Source organism: Biomphalaria glabrata, chromosome 9 (genome assembly GCF_947242115.1).
Source record: "Biomphalaria glabrata chromosome 9, xgBioGlab47.1, whole genome shotgun sequence".
In the NCBI taxonomy this organism is placed as follows: Eukaryota; Metazoa; Mollusca; class Gastropoda; family Planorbidae; genus Biomphalaria; species Biomphalaria glabrata.
Window position 1 is genome coordinate 14,431,230 of NC_074719.1, and position 14,374 is coordinate 14,445,603.

A 14,374-nucleotide genomic window follows, 5' to 3' on the forward strand; every position below is an offset into this window, starting at 1 on the left:
ATAACTGAGTACTATAACTATCGTAAAATAGTACTATAGTGACTATACTAGTATGTCATACTGCCATACGATACTCTACTCACTCGTCACTCAGTGAACTCAGTCTCAACTCACTGACTGTCACTGTGTTTGTGACAGACTGTGACCGTGAGTGATCATATTCAGTAAGTGATGTGTGCACTCTTGATTTCTATCCTACTTACTACTAAAACTAAGCCACACCACATCAAATAATTTCTTATTTGAAATTCGTAGATCTAGATCGGATAACCGTCACATACTTACACCAGCTACTATGTTGTTTTTAATAAGCATATTGATCTCCCTTATCTAGAATCTATATTGAACTTTTAATAACTTTTTTTCAAAGAGAATACCTACTCTGAGCCAGTGGTTCTCAAACTGTGATCCGCGAACCGTATGGGTCCACAGAAAGATGAAAATTGTATACATTTATAATAATAATATAATAACTTCTTCGCTAAATGCCAGTTTAACCAGATCGAATAGTTTGAATAATAATCAACTCTCCCTTCACTACTGTTTAACTGTTCTATAATGACTATTATTATTACCGCAACTTAAAAAACAATAATAGGCTATATTTTATGCATGAATATTAAAACTTACTTATTTTACAAACTAATCAACGTCGCTCTTACTATTTCTTTGCTTTATCATACCATTGAAAGAGGAAGGTCAAACTTGTTCTTAGCAACCACCGTAAGACTCCATGACATCGACATCAGTCTGGTTTTAAATCTTGCACATTTTATGATAAAAATTACGCTATATGCTACAGTGGTAATTCGTGTTAGTTAAATTGTTTTTCGCACGTTCATCTAACCTTTAGATTATGGATAAATATTTGAAGCGTAAGCAGACATTTGAAGAAGAGCTAGAGTGTAAAGGAAATAGGGACATTGAACTGAGACAAGGTTGTACCACAAAAGGCCACAACACGTAAAGCAAAATTTCGTAAATATGCTCTTGAATATTGACAGTTCGAATTTCTACCGCACAAAGGCGTTAGCCACAATGTTCACACACGGTTGCGGTGAGTTTCGGGGGCTCGTTAACATGGTATGTCAAGTTGTCGGTGAACAAGTTGTCTGTGAGCCATTTGTCGGTGAGCGATTTGTCGGTGAACGAATCGTCGCGAACAAAATGTCGGGTTAACGAATTATCGGGTGAACAAATAGTCAGTGAACGAAATCTCAGTGAACGATTTGTCGTGTCCCCATCCGAAACATGTGAAATAAGCAACCTTCATAAATAAATAAACATTATTTTAACATTGAATGTGAGCATAATATTATGCAATGCAGATTAGACATAAGAACTACACTCTCCACTGAACAGAGAGAAATAGACTGTCTATTTGACATAAGAGAAAACTAAACTAGACTCTCCATGGGACATAAATGAGAACTGCACCCATGGGCACTGGCGGATCCATGGGGGGGGGGGGGGGCGGTAGGGGCGATCGCCCCCCCCCCCCCACTCGGCCAAACCCCCCCCCCCCCCCGTAGGAGGGGGCGGACGAATTTTAGTATAGAATTTACACAATTTGTATACGAATTTATTACTTATATTAATAATATATACTAATTGTTTATATTTCAACCTATTTTTTAGATTATTTCGCCCCCCCTCTAGTATGTTGGCCGATTTGGTGGGGTCGGAAGGGGGCGATGGTATCAATTCCGCCCCCCCCCATACACTTTCGAGTGGGGGGGGCGGTCCAATTTATTTCTAGAAATCACAGCTTGCTAAGAGAATCAATTAAATATCTATATGATTAAAACTTGTTATTAATATTTTAACCGATCTTTATATTATGTCGTTCCCTGTTGGCCGATTGGAGGGGGAGGGGCGAATACCTCTACTGCCCTTCCCACCTAAACCCTTTGAGTGGTGGGGGCGGTCCTATTTTTATGGAGAAATCAAAGTTTGTGAACAAAATTAATTCAATTAATATATAAATTTTATATTATGTCCATCCCTTTCTGGTATCTTGCTGATTCGGTTGGGTGTGGGGGAGGGCTATTGCATGTACTGCCCTCCCCACTCTAGCCCTCTGAGTGGGGGGGGGGCGGTCCTATTTTTATGGAGAATCATAGTTTGTGAACAAAATTAGTTGAGTCGCCCCACCCCTATTCTTTAATTCCAAATGCAATCTTTAGCAGAAATTATTAAAGGAGCGAGGATTAATCGTTTTAACTCTACCGCCCCTCCCATTTCCAGACAGAGTTTATGTAATTTCACATGAATTTATAATAATTATTTTAAGAAAGTTAGAATTCAAACGAAATATTTCAGTATAAGAGTCACGATTGAGATGAGTTCTAAACCGAAGTAATCTTTACATAGTCCCTTTTCCCAACCTTTACTCAATCTGATATTTTGCTAGTTAAATAAATTTGGGACTATAACTCACAATTTATACTTGAATTTTATTGAATATTATTTATCGAATAATTATTTTTTCGGCGTCGATCCTCAAAGCCAAAATGTAAATATGTGGGTTATCTTATCTTTTCAAGGAAAAAATCGGTTTTATTTGCAATGTATTAAGGGCCTATAAATTCATATTAGAATACTTTTCAAGTACAAGATTATTCGAAAAGTCCTTTATTAATAGTATGAATAATGATCCTTTGGTCAGGAGAATGCGTTTCTTCTGTGAAGAATGCAAGAAATCTTTTTTAGCGTCGAAACCCCACTGATAAATAATGAGCTGTGGATGTCAGGAGAATACGTTTCTGCAGTGAAGAATGCAAGAAAACGCTTTTGGCGTCGGGGCTTCGACCCGAACTCCATTGATGAATAATGAGAAGTTGATGTCAGGAGAATGCGTTTCTGCATTGAAGAATGCAAGAAAACGCTTTTGGCGTCGGGGCATTGCCCCGAACCCCACTAGGAAACCTTATAGCGCTGTCCCAGTTGTTTTGTTTTTTCGCCGGAGGTTGAGAAATGTTGCGCTTTTTTTTATTCTCATAAAATATGTGTGTGTGTGTGTGTGCTGTACGCACGTTTATGCATAGGGTTAGGGTTTACTGGGCGTTAGGGTTAGGGTTTGGAAAAAATTCGCCTCCCCCCCACTCCAAAGTTCTGTATCCGCCAGTGCCCATGGGACCAATGGAGGCACAGTAGAATGGGAGCTTTGATTGGTAGTAACGCCCATTATATATATAATATAATATATATAATAGGCCTAATGATAATAAAGCTAGTCTTCGAGTCCGAAGATTAGTGAGGAATGCAGTATTTCCCGTACCTGCGCAGTCCCAGCTGTGACCTACATATTTTGCCACAACCAGGGCAAGCATAACCATTGTTCGCAGGTAGTCGATTTAGATTTTCTTTTCGCCGTCTGCGTTTGTCCTCGGCAGCAGATTTTCTTTTGGTCTCATATGTGTATCCTGCGGCCTTTGTGAGTGACCTCCAGCTGTCTCGTTCTGAGGCCGCATGCAACCAGGTGCTCTCTTATATGTCAGCCAATGAAAGTTGGCGCCTAAGCTGGTCTTTGAAGCGTTTCCGTGGGGCGCCTCTGTACGTCGACCACCTTTTAGCTCACCAAAAAAGACTGCCTTTGGCATACGTTCGTCTCTCATACGGGATATATGTGCCCTGCCCAGCGTAACTGTCGGACCAAAAGAAGTACCTCTATACTGTCCATACCGGCGTTCGCAAGGACATCGCTGTTTGTAGTGCGGTCTTGCCACCGTATGTCCATGAGAGAAATCTCTATCTATCTATCTATCTATCTATCTATCTATCTATCTATCTATCTATCTATCTATCTATCTATCTATCTATCTATCTATCTATCTATCCCTCTCTCTCTTTAGGATATATATATATTGTTACGTATTTCTGAATCTTCTGGCTAAATGTACTAGTAGGCACACAAATAAAAAAACACTGAAAAAACTTGACGACTCAACTTTCAGCTTATTATAACTTTATTGAATAATAACTATAACAATTCGTCACTGCAACATGTAGCGTATACGTCTTACATCGACTGTATCGACTGTAACGGCTCAAGTCCACTCTCTTCTACTGTCTCGCACAGTAGACAACAGTAACGACGACTGTACTGACTCTTTTCACATGGACTCTCTGGTTTATAAAGAGTCCTTAATCGCTTGTCTATTGTTGCAAAAACACTGCTAGTATCCTCTGGAACAACATAGGAGGAAACATCACATCCTGTTGTTGTTTATACATGTCGATTCCAGAGAACACCTGCTGCAGTGTCATCTCGCCGAGGTCACACGTAGTGACCTCTAACTGTCACTGTTCATTTGTAACACTGCCCCCCTTCGTAAATCTGTTCGTCCTCTGGAACAACACGTGAGGCACGTCACATCATGTCTTTGTTTACACGCATAGATTCCAGATAACACTCGGTGCTGTGTCATCTCGCCGGGGTCACACATAGTGACCTCTACCTGTCACTGTTCATTCGTAACACTATATATGCCTATTATTGTAAAATAGAAACACTGAAGGTCGTGATTGACCCTCACTAGACCTTTTATTACAGAAATTGTATATATTTTTATATTTGCTCACCAGCCTACCACATGTAAACAAATAGGCCCTACGCAATACGCAACGCAGTGTAGTGTAGGGTAGAGCAATGTGCCGAACATTTTTGATTATTTAGCCTATTTTTGTGGACAGGTACAAATGGATGCGGAGGCGGGGTAGCTTAGTTTTAAAGCGCTTTGCTACAAAGGGTCCATGGTTTGAATCAGTGCGCGGGGCCCTAGGCAAATTTCATATGCGGGGCCCTGAGCAGTAAGGGAAGACTATATATATCTTACCGCATCACGCTAACGGGATCGCCCGCATCTAACGCTGAAGGCCTTATTTTTGTTACAAAACATACTACCTTAGGTAAGTACTGTACTATTAGCCTTTTAACTACAAAAACTAGAAGTGTTCTCCACCTTCACTTTTGGATCTGATACGTCCACAAAACGCGATGTAAAAGACATATGCTCTTATGTGGCTAACATCAAGCGTGTAGACAAGGATGATGGGAAAATATGCCATCAGGTCTATAAGCTCGTTTTGAATTCTATATCCCTGAGCCTCGGCGTTCTTAATAAGTCGAAGATGTTCTTGCTGTAGGTTTGCATATCGAACGTGTCAAGCATTTCAACCATAAAAACTGACCGTTGCTTGGCGCATTAAGTTTCTCTGTTCTCCCACGATATGCGCTGTTTTTTTGTTTTTTTTTTTGGCAAAGTACTGAGCGATCGCTAGAATTATTGCTAAAATCGCGCGCCAATGCATTTTTTTTTCTAATTTGTTGTACCATCAAGTTAGGCCTATTCATTACGCTACAATCGCACATCCGCACAAATTAATCCAACCACGCTGAAACATGCTTATAAGCATGGATGGCTGCAAGGTCGTGCGGTATGCGTGCTGCACTGTTGTTCGGTCGTCTCTAAGGTCTAGGGTTCATTCTTCTTACCCTGCCCGCTGACACCCCCCCCCTTCCAACGTCTTGCGGGAGATTTATACTAGGAAGTAGATTATCTTCATCTCTGGAGAAACATCTGAAATATTGAAAACATTTTACAAACAACTTTACGTGATTTACAAACAACTTTACGTGATTAACAAACAACTTTACGTGATTTACAAACAACTTTACGTGATTTACAAACATTTTTACGTGATTTACAAACAACTTTACGTGATTTACAAACAACTTTACGTGATTTACAACCAACTTTACATGATTTACAAACAACTTTACATGATTTACAAACAACTTTACGTGATTTACAACCAACTTTACATGATTTACAGACAACTTTACGTGATTTACAACCAACTTTACATGATTTACAAACAACTTTACGTGATTTACAACCAACTTTACATGATTTACAAACAACTTTACGTGATTTACAACCAACTTTACATGATTAACAAACAACTTTACGTGATTTATAACCAACTTTACATGATTTACAAACAACTTTACGTGATTTACAACCAACTTTACATGATTAACAACCACCTTTACATGATTTACAACCAACTTTACGTGATTTACAAACAACTTTACGTGATTTACAAACAACTTTACATGATTTACAAACAACTTTACTTGATTTACAAACAACTTTACTTGATTTACAAACAACTTTACGTGATTTACAACCAACTTTACGGGATTTACAAACAACTTTACGTGATTTACAAACAGCTTTACGTGATTTATAAACAACTTTACGTGATTTACAACCAACTTTACGGGATTTACAAACAACTTTACGTGATTTACAAACAGCTTTACGTGATTTACAAACAACTTTACATGATTTACAAACAACTTTACGTGATTAATAAACAACTTTACGTGATTTACAAACAACTTTACGGGATTTACAAACAACGTTATGTGATTTACAAACAGCTTTACGTGATTTACAAACAACTTTACGTGATTTACAAATAACTTTACGTGATTTACAGACAACTTTACATGATTTACAAACAATTTTACATGATTTACAAACAACTTTACGTGATTTACAAACAACTTTACATGATTTACAACCAACTTTACGTGATTTACAAACAGCTATACGTGATTTACAAACAACTTTACGTGATTTACAAACAACTTTACGTGATTTACAAACAACTTTACTTGATTTACCAACAACTTTACGTGATTTACAAACAACTTTACGTGATTTACAAACAGCTATACGTGATTTACAAACAACTTTACGGGATTTACAAACAACTTTACTTGATTTACCAACAACTTGACATGATTTACAAACAACTTTACGTGATTAATAAACAACTTTACGTGATTTACAAACAACTTTACGTGATTTACAAACAACTTTACATGATTTACAAACAGCTTGACGTGATTTACAACCAACTTTACGGGATTTACAAACAACTTGACGTGATTTACAAACAGCTATACGTGATTTACAAACAACTTGACGTGATTTACAAACAACTTTACGTGGTTTACAGACACTTCGTGCTGCTGAATTGTATTATCAAGATGTTTCCAGTCACAACAACTTTCGTTTGCTAATTGGCCTCCAGTAGCTATCGTGCCAAACAACTTACTAGGAAAAGAAAATACCGCCTTCAGTATATAAGAACAAAGTGTACCATAGGAGCTACAGTGGTCCATTGACTCCCGATGTATATGCACAGTAGCCTTTTGGGGAACAAATTGATACGGCATCATCAAACTTTCTGGATGCTGATTGGCCGAAATAACTATACGAGCTAGGCCACAGTACAAAACAAGGAATCCTTCACATCCTTTTTTTTTTTCTATGGCGGACTAAAGTAACATTATATTTAATATACACGTGCCTATTCCCTTTATACTGTAATGTGACATAACATTACCGTATGACTCTTATTTACGAAATACACCATTTTGATTGGTTGCTTCCAGCTACATGCCTTTTTTTTTATATCAAGGTTAACTATGATAACTGTGAAAAGTGATATCTGCTTAGAATCGAATAGTCATAAATTGCTGTCTTTAGCGAAACTGAACTGTATTTCGAAACCAAAAATGTATGTTAAGAGCTTAGATGGTAATTAGATGCCAGGAAAGGCTTCCAAAATATTGAGTAACATGTCATAGTTTATGAGAACTGGTCGGTTTTTGAACTCGACTGTGACAAGGGAATCTTCTATCGCGCACCCCCCTCCCCCAGGCGCGGGGCTGGTGCAGTTACACCACTTGCTACCCCTCAAGGCCGCTTATACTGGCTGGTGAAGACTGGTATTTTTAATTTCGGGATCTTTGGGGCGCCAATGAATTCACCCAGTTCTAATGGGTACTTTTATGGAGAAAGACGGTCGACAAATCTTGCCCCAACGGTCCAACGGACTAAGGGATAGGTAAAAGGTAAAATATGGGTACTTGACATTTGTTGGGGGAAAGTAAATTCAGTTGATCTTTGTGCTGGCCACATAACACCATTTAAATCATGATTATTTCATGATTAATTATTTCTTTTACCCGACAACACAATAATCAATTTATAAAAAAACAAATTAGTTTATTAACTATTGGTAATAAATTACTTTGTTTGGTATCTCAAACAAGGGAAATAAACAGTACTTGACTGAAGTGGTGGTATAAGCTAAATTAGTCCCCTTTCCATGGTAAAGAAATAGTACTAGACTGAAGTGATGGTATAAGCTGAATTACCCCCTCTATAGATTGTCGTCTGAGGCTTATTACGAATTTAATTACTTGACTGATCTAATTGATACACTTAATATAAGCTTTGTGTTCTTTTTTTTTATTTTATTTAGCGTGTGCAAGATTTGTCGACCGTCTTTCTCCATAAAAGTACCCAACTTACTCTGTTTATCTGGTAAAATAAAATGTGTACATGTCATTTCTCACACACCCAATTTCGGATCAAGCTGAAATTTCGCACAATTATTTTTTTTACCTGACAATACAAATCTACATTTGAATAAAACGAAGTCTTTCAAGTGACCGAGAGCTTTCTTTTTGTGTATACTCTACTGTTTTAAAAGTCACATAAACCTAAAAGAGGAAGGGAGGAGTACTCGCAACTCCCACGAGGTCGGTTTATTAAATATAGGCTTACTACAGTTATAAGCCTACTTTTGGCTAACCTCGAGAAGGAAGGGCCATCGAATGTAAACGTTGCGGGCCAGCTTTCCACACGTCTAGATTTCCTGACCTGTTGCGGGCCAGCTTTCCACACGTCTAGATTTCCTGACCTGTTGCGGACCAGCTATCCACACGTCTAGATTTCCTGACCTCTTGCAGACCAGCTTTCCACACGTCTAGATTTCCTGACCTCTTGCAGACCAGCTTTCCACACGTCTAGATTTCCTGACCTGTTGCGGACCAGCTTTCAACACGTCTAGATTTCCTGACCTGTTGCAACCCTCTTGGAGAAGGAAGGGGGACACCACATTAAATTATTCTTAACTTAAAAGTTGATAAGTATCAAACATTATTAGCCATACATTATTTACTTATTATTAGCGCATTTTTAAAAGTTTCTTTTGAACAGTACTACCTATTATCTAAAAAAATGGAATTTGAAAAGCGATCTTTATACTAATAATAGTAATACTATGCACTAGTAAATGAAGGCATTTCTGTGTAAATTTACACATATCTATGACATACACGCTGAATTTTAAGCGATAGGTAATCGGAAATTTCTGTTCTAACGGTTAGTTAAGTAGGCCTATACAGTCACGTATGGACTTTTACTGAAGGCTTAGTCACGAGAGCAGACCAGGTGTTGAAATAAGTTATTAGAAGCTATTTGAGACGAATGTTGTTCATGAATAGTTTAAAAACAATGGGATAAGATTTAAAAACGTATTTAGATATATGGCAACTATATTTTGTTTTCTAAACACAAAAGCTAATAATGAAACCCATAGACTATATATAGTCTATGATCAAACCCAAACACATTTATGACGTCAAACTATTAAGGGTTTTGAGATTTTCCCATTAGGCCTACCTTATTAACCTACGTTCAATCTTATAGATCTAGGTTTAGAATCATTCAAGTTTAGGTCTATTGTAGCAGATCAGCGGGAACTTTCCCACTGAGATCAAACCTATCGCTATTACTAAATAATGGGAGTGCCACTTTAACAAAGTCTGAACCAAAAAGAGTTAATTTTAAACCAAAATGACATGTAATTAGCTTCAAGCCCTATAAAATAAGTACAAAAACATTTACATATCAAAACATTTTTAACACAGAGAGTGACATAGTCGAAAGAACTTTTTTTGTTTTGTGTTTTGAATATTAAAAACATTTACCTCTACATCTTCTCAATAAATCGAAATCATGTTTATTTACTTGAGCCAGCTCATCATTTTATGTAAGTAACTGTTTTGTTAGGGATCCAATTGAAACATAAAATCATAGCACTCACACAATTTAAAGTAGAATTATTCTATGAATAGGTTTTTGACACCTAGCACAATAGGATCTATCTATATATATATATATATATATATATCATGGGCGTAGCCAGGGGGGGGGTTCTTGGGGTTCAACCCCCCCCCCCGAAATGAAATCCCTCCCCCTTAGGGGGGGATTCGGAATTTAGTGTCTGATTTTTTGCTTTGATTATGTTTATTTTAGGTGAGATTTTAATACTAAACCATCACTTGCCCTAGCACAACCAAAGGGGTTTTGAGTTTAAAACCCCCTACCAGGGGGGTTCGAGTTTAAAAACCCCTACCAGGGGGGTTCGAGTTTAAAACCCCCTACCAGGGGGGTTCGAGTTTAAAAACCCCTACTAGGGGTTTTGAGTTTAAAACCCCCTACCAGGGGGTTTTAAGTTTAAAAACCCCTGCCAGGGATTTTGAGTTTTAAACCCCCTCTTCTATGAAACAAAACAAAAAAATACAAACGAAAATCCCCTAATTCCAAGAGCACAGTTAAGGAAGATTTTGATTCTAAAACTCGTCTAAAATTTACGATAAACCCCCTCTTTAATATAAAAAAAAGCTAATTACGCACTCAAAATGTTATGAGCGTAGCTAAATTGGTTTTGACTCAGTTTTGGTACAAAATAATTCTTTTTAATAATAAAAAAAAAAGCAAATTATACACTAAAAATGTTATGAGTGTAGTCTATGGGGTTTTGAGTTTAAACTCCCCTCCAGTGGAGTTTGAAGCTAAAAAGTACCTCTTCAAAATAAATAAAAGAAAATTACTCACTCTAACATCTATGAGCGTAGTCAAAGGGGTTTTGAGTTTAAACCCCCCGCCATCTTCAGTGTAAGAAAAAAAGCAAATTACGCACTCAAAATGCTATGAGCGTTGCCGAAAGGGGTTTTGAGTTTAAACCCCTATTCAGAGGGGTTTGGTGCTAAAAATACATCTTCAATATAAAAAAAAGCAAATTACACACTAAAATTATTTGAGCGTAGCCAAGCCAATCGGGGTTTTGAGTTTCTTCTACAGATGGCTTTTTTTTTAAAGCTTAAAACCCCTCCAGATGGTTTTGAGTCTAAGATCCCCCTACAGAGCATTTTGAGGTGAAAAACCCCCAACAGAAGATTTTGACGATAAAACTTCTCTTTTCGATATAAAATCTAAAGCAAACTACAGTCACTTAATTCCAAGAGCGTATTCAAGAGAGGTTACACATTTTTACCAGTGGCAGGGCTCCATTAATATCTACCGAAATCGAAAAACACTAAATATAGCTCAACAAAGATGACTAAGACAGATTTCAGGAGTCAGTTATAGAGATCGGATCTAAATCAAGGAAATCCTATGCCGAACTGGGAGTCGACCCCTTAGTAAGATTGTGAGAGAACGACGCATGAGGTTTGCGGGACATGTTCTCCGACAAAATGAATTACGCAAAAGAAGAGTTGCAATGATATCCTAGTACAACTTGACGCCAATCATTCATGGAGGTCCTCATGGTAGGTGGGAAGAGGCTTCAGACATTACCAGTGACAGATTTTTATGGAAACTGCTTGACGTCAAATGCTCCGAACGGCGTGGGAGGGTCTAAGTCAGTAAGAATAGCACAATAGGTTTTTGAAATAAAACTTTTTAATAGCATTAAAGTGGACTGTAGATACCTCAGAATATGCATTTTGTTGGCTTTCAATACCAGAAATAGTGCTTGGCGGCGGGGCTTCGCACCGCGCTGGGGAGCTCCTAGCGCTCCCCCAGACCCCCTTGCTAGTAATGGCGGGGAGTCCACAATTTTATGGAAACAGCTTGATGGCAAATGCGCCGAACGGCGCGGGAGGGTCTAAGTCAGTAAGAATAGCACATTAGGTTTTTTAAATAGAACTTTTTAATAGCAGGAAAATGCACTGTAGATACCTCAGAATATGCATTTTGTTGGTTTTGTTGGGAGCTCCTAGCGCTCCCCCAGACCCCTTTGCTATTAATGTCGGGGAATCTACAATTTTTTCACTTACTCATGGAAGAACCTATTGTAGAGCACAATAAACGTCTTCCGAAAGAATGAAGGGTCAGAATGTAATAAAGATTATGTACACACACACACACATAAATACATATAATTTTTTTTCGGGGGGGGGGGGAGAGAAAAAAATTCACCCCCCCAAAACCCCCCCCGAAAAAAATCCTGGCTACGCCCATGATATATATATATATATATATATATATATATATATATATATATGATAGGTAGGAAGTGGATAGATTGATTTAATGTGTTAAATATATTCGATGCGTGACTGTAATTGAACTAAGTTAATTAGCTAACTGCACTTAGATTATATTTCCCTCAGGATTATATTTGTACAATGTGTTTATCAACTCACTCATCTGTATATCGTGTAAAAAGTTTGTACACGTTATTTCACCTACACCCATTATCGGATCAAGTTGAAACTGCACAAATATTCATTGGCATGGACACTAAAATAATATAACTAATTTGTCAATTAACTAATGGTAATTAACTATTTTATATGACACTGGCAATGGAAATTGATCCTGTATGGCTAAATATGTAGGGTTTTGTTCCCTTGTATAATTGTTCACATTATTTCTCCCACACCCTTTCTCGGATCAAGTTGAAATTTTAAACAATTATCTATTGTACCTTACACAACATGAATCATTTTTTTAAAATTAAACAAATATGTTTGATATCGAATAAGGGGAGTAACTTCTAAATTTTTGAGAGATATAGTTGTAAATGCAGAGTTCTTCCCCTTAGATGAGATTTGCTTTTTAATGAGGATTTAAAAAAATCTTTTGCTTGTTGTTCACTTACATCCAGGCATAATGCTTGTGAATATCAAGTGTGCTTCAGCTGTCTCGTGTGGGCATGCAGTAACAAAGAGCTTCAAAGAAGCCAACCAAACTCGGTACTGCGAACACATGTCTCAGTTTGCTGGCTGTCTACATTCTCAGATCATCTCCTTGGGGTCTCCCTTTGGGAAGAAGATGAACCAGAACATCGTGAAAGCCGTCAATGCCGGAGTCAAAAAGGTCTGTCACGTAGATTGCCAACAGTTTAGAGTGAAACCAGAGGTACGCATTGAGAGAGCCAAGCCGTCAATAGGTGAAGGCGTCAAGTTGTGTGCATTTGACTTCCTGGTCAAAGTGGGCTTCAACAGACAAAAACTATGCAGAAAACTAACGGACGTCGTGAGATGTGTAATCTTGACGTGGAGTCCCGAAGATGACGTAGTGACCAATGACGTTCTTGACATTGGGACGTACCTTGTTTCTAAAGCATTGAAAATGACATATGGCATTGAATGTCACCAATCACTCATTGAGACAAGGCTAACAAATAAATGTGTAGGGAGCAGGCAAACACGATCATATGTTTAGACAGTTTTGTATAAACCATCTTATTGAAATTTATTTTCACTTTTTGTTCTGTTAGATTTTATTTTGTTTTTTTAATAATACGATAATTGTCACATTGTAACAGGCGCATTTCACTCAGATATAATTCATAAAGTAGGCCTATATCTTAATACCTCTTAATATGTTTTTATCATAAATAACTACACAACTAATGTGTAAGCAATTTAAGTGATGTATGCGATAATTTTTGTTATTACCAGTTCTGGATTTACCAATCGGCAACATACAAAACTATAGCTTAGGGCCCCCACTTGCCGGTGGGCCCCTCAAAAATTGTTTTGAAGAAAAAGCAAAGAAATAAATTGCCTTATATTGATAACAAGGGGCCTCATAAAAGGCTAATATCTCGAATAGCTTAGGGCCTTATCAAGTCGAAATCCGGCCCTTGTTGTTACAAGACAAAGTCAAACATAAGCTATAATTAGATATACACTCTCGTAATCCACCTGTTTTAATATAAAACTTGATATATGTTTTTAAATAGTAATATAGATACAGCAGCCTACTAAAGCTCCTGTACAATTTGTTTTTCATATGTGTAGGCCTACATGTTGCATTAGCCATTTGGATTTTATATATCGAAGTTCTGTGTATTAACAAATGGTATAGTCACTGAATAGTGTTATTTAATTAGAGCAAAAGTAATAGCATTCAAGGTAAACTATGTACATCTATTTTTTTTAATTCTTAGAAGACCATGTTTACTAAGGACCGGACACTTTTGCCTTTTTTAAAAAAAATACATACAATACATACAATAATTACATTATTTTCACTTTTTTCATTGAATCAATCATCATTAGATAAACTTTTTTTTTTCACATATTTACATTCTCATATAAAATGTGTATACATTGTTATTAAGAATAAATGAATGAACGAATCAATTTGATTTTTGTTTTAAATATTTGTCACGGATCGATATTGCGAGTTCTAGAAAAGTG

General features: G+C 37.3%; 2 protein-coding genes across 6 annotated transcripts in view; one reads left to right on the forward strand and one right to left on the reverse strand.

The window, feature by feature from the left end:
• The window catches only part of LOC106072680 (zinc finger protein 99-like), a 43,295-nt gene extending 42,962 nt beyond the window's left edge, over positions 1-333 (reverse strand). For 3 of the 5 annotated variants that reach the window (XM_056041819.1, XM_056041814.1, XM_056041816.1), the window contains exon 1: positions 84-264. The gene's annotated coding sequence lies outside the window, so the exon portion shown is untranslated. The other 2 variants (XM_056041818.1, XM_056041817.1) reach the window with 2 other exon arrangements.
• Positions 334-9,797: 9,464 nt separating this feature from the next.
• LOC106058475 (uncharacterized) lies at positions 9,798-14,317 on the forward strand. The gene is made up of 2 exons (XM_013215911.2): positions 9,798-9,924; positions 12,832-14,317. Exons 1-2 carry the CDS (start codon positions 9,891-9,893, stop codon positions 13,389-13,391), a joined length of 594 nt encoding a protein of 197 aa, XP_013071365.2. The 5' UTR covers positions 9,798-9,890; the 3' UTR covers positions 13,392-14,317.
• Positions 14,318-14,374: the final 57 nt, after the last annotated feature.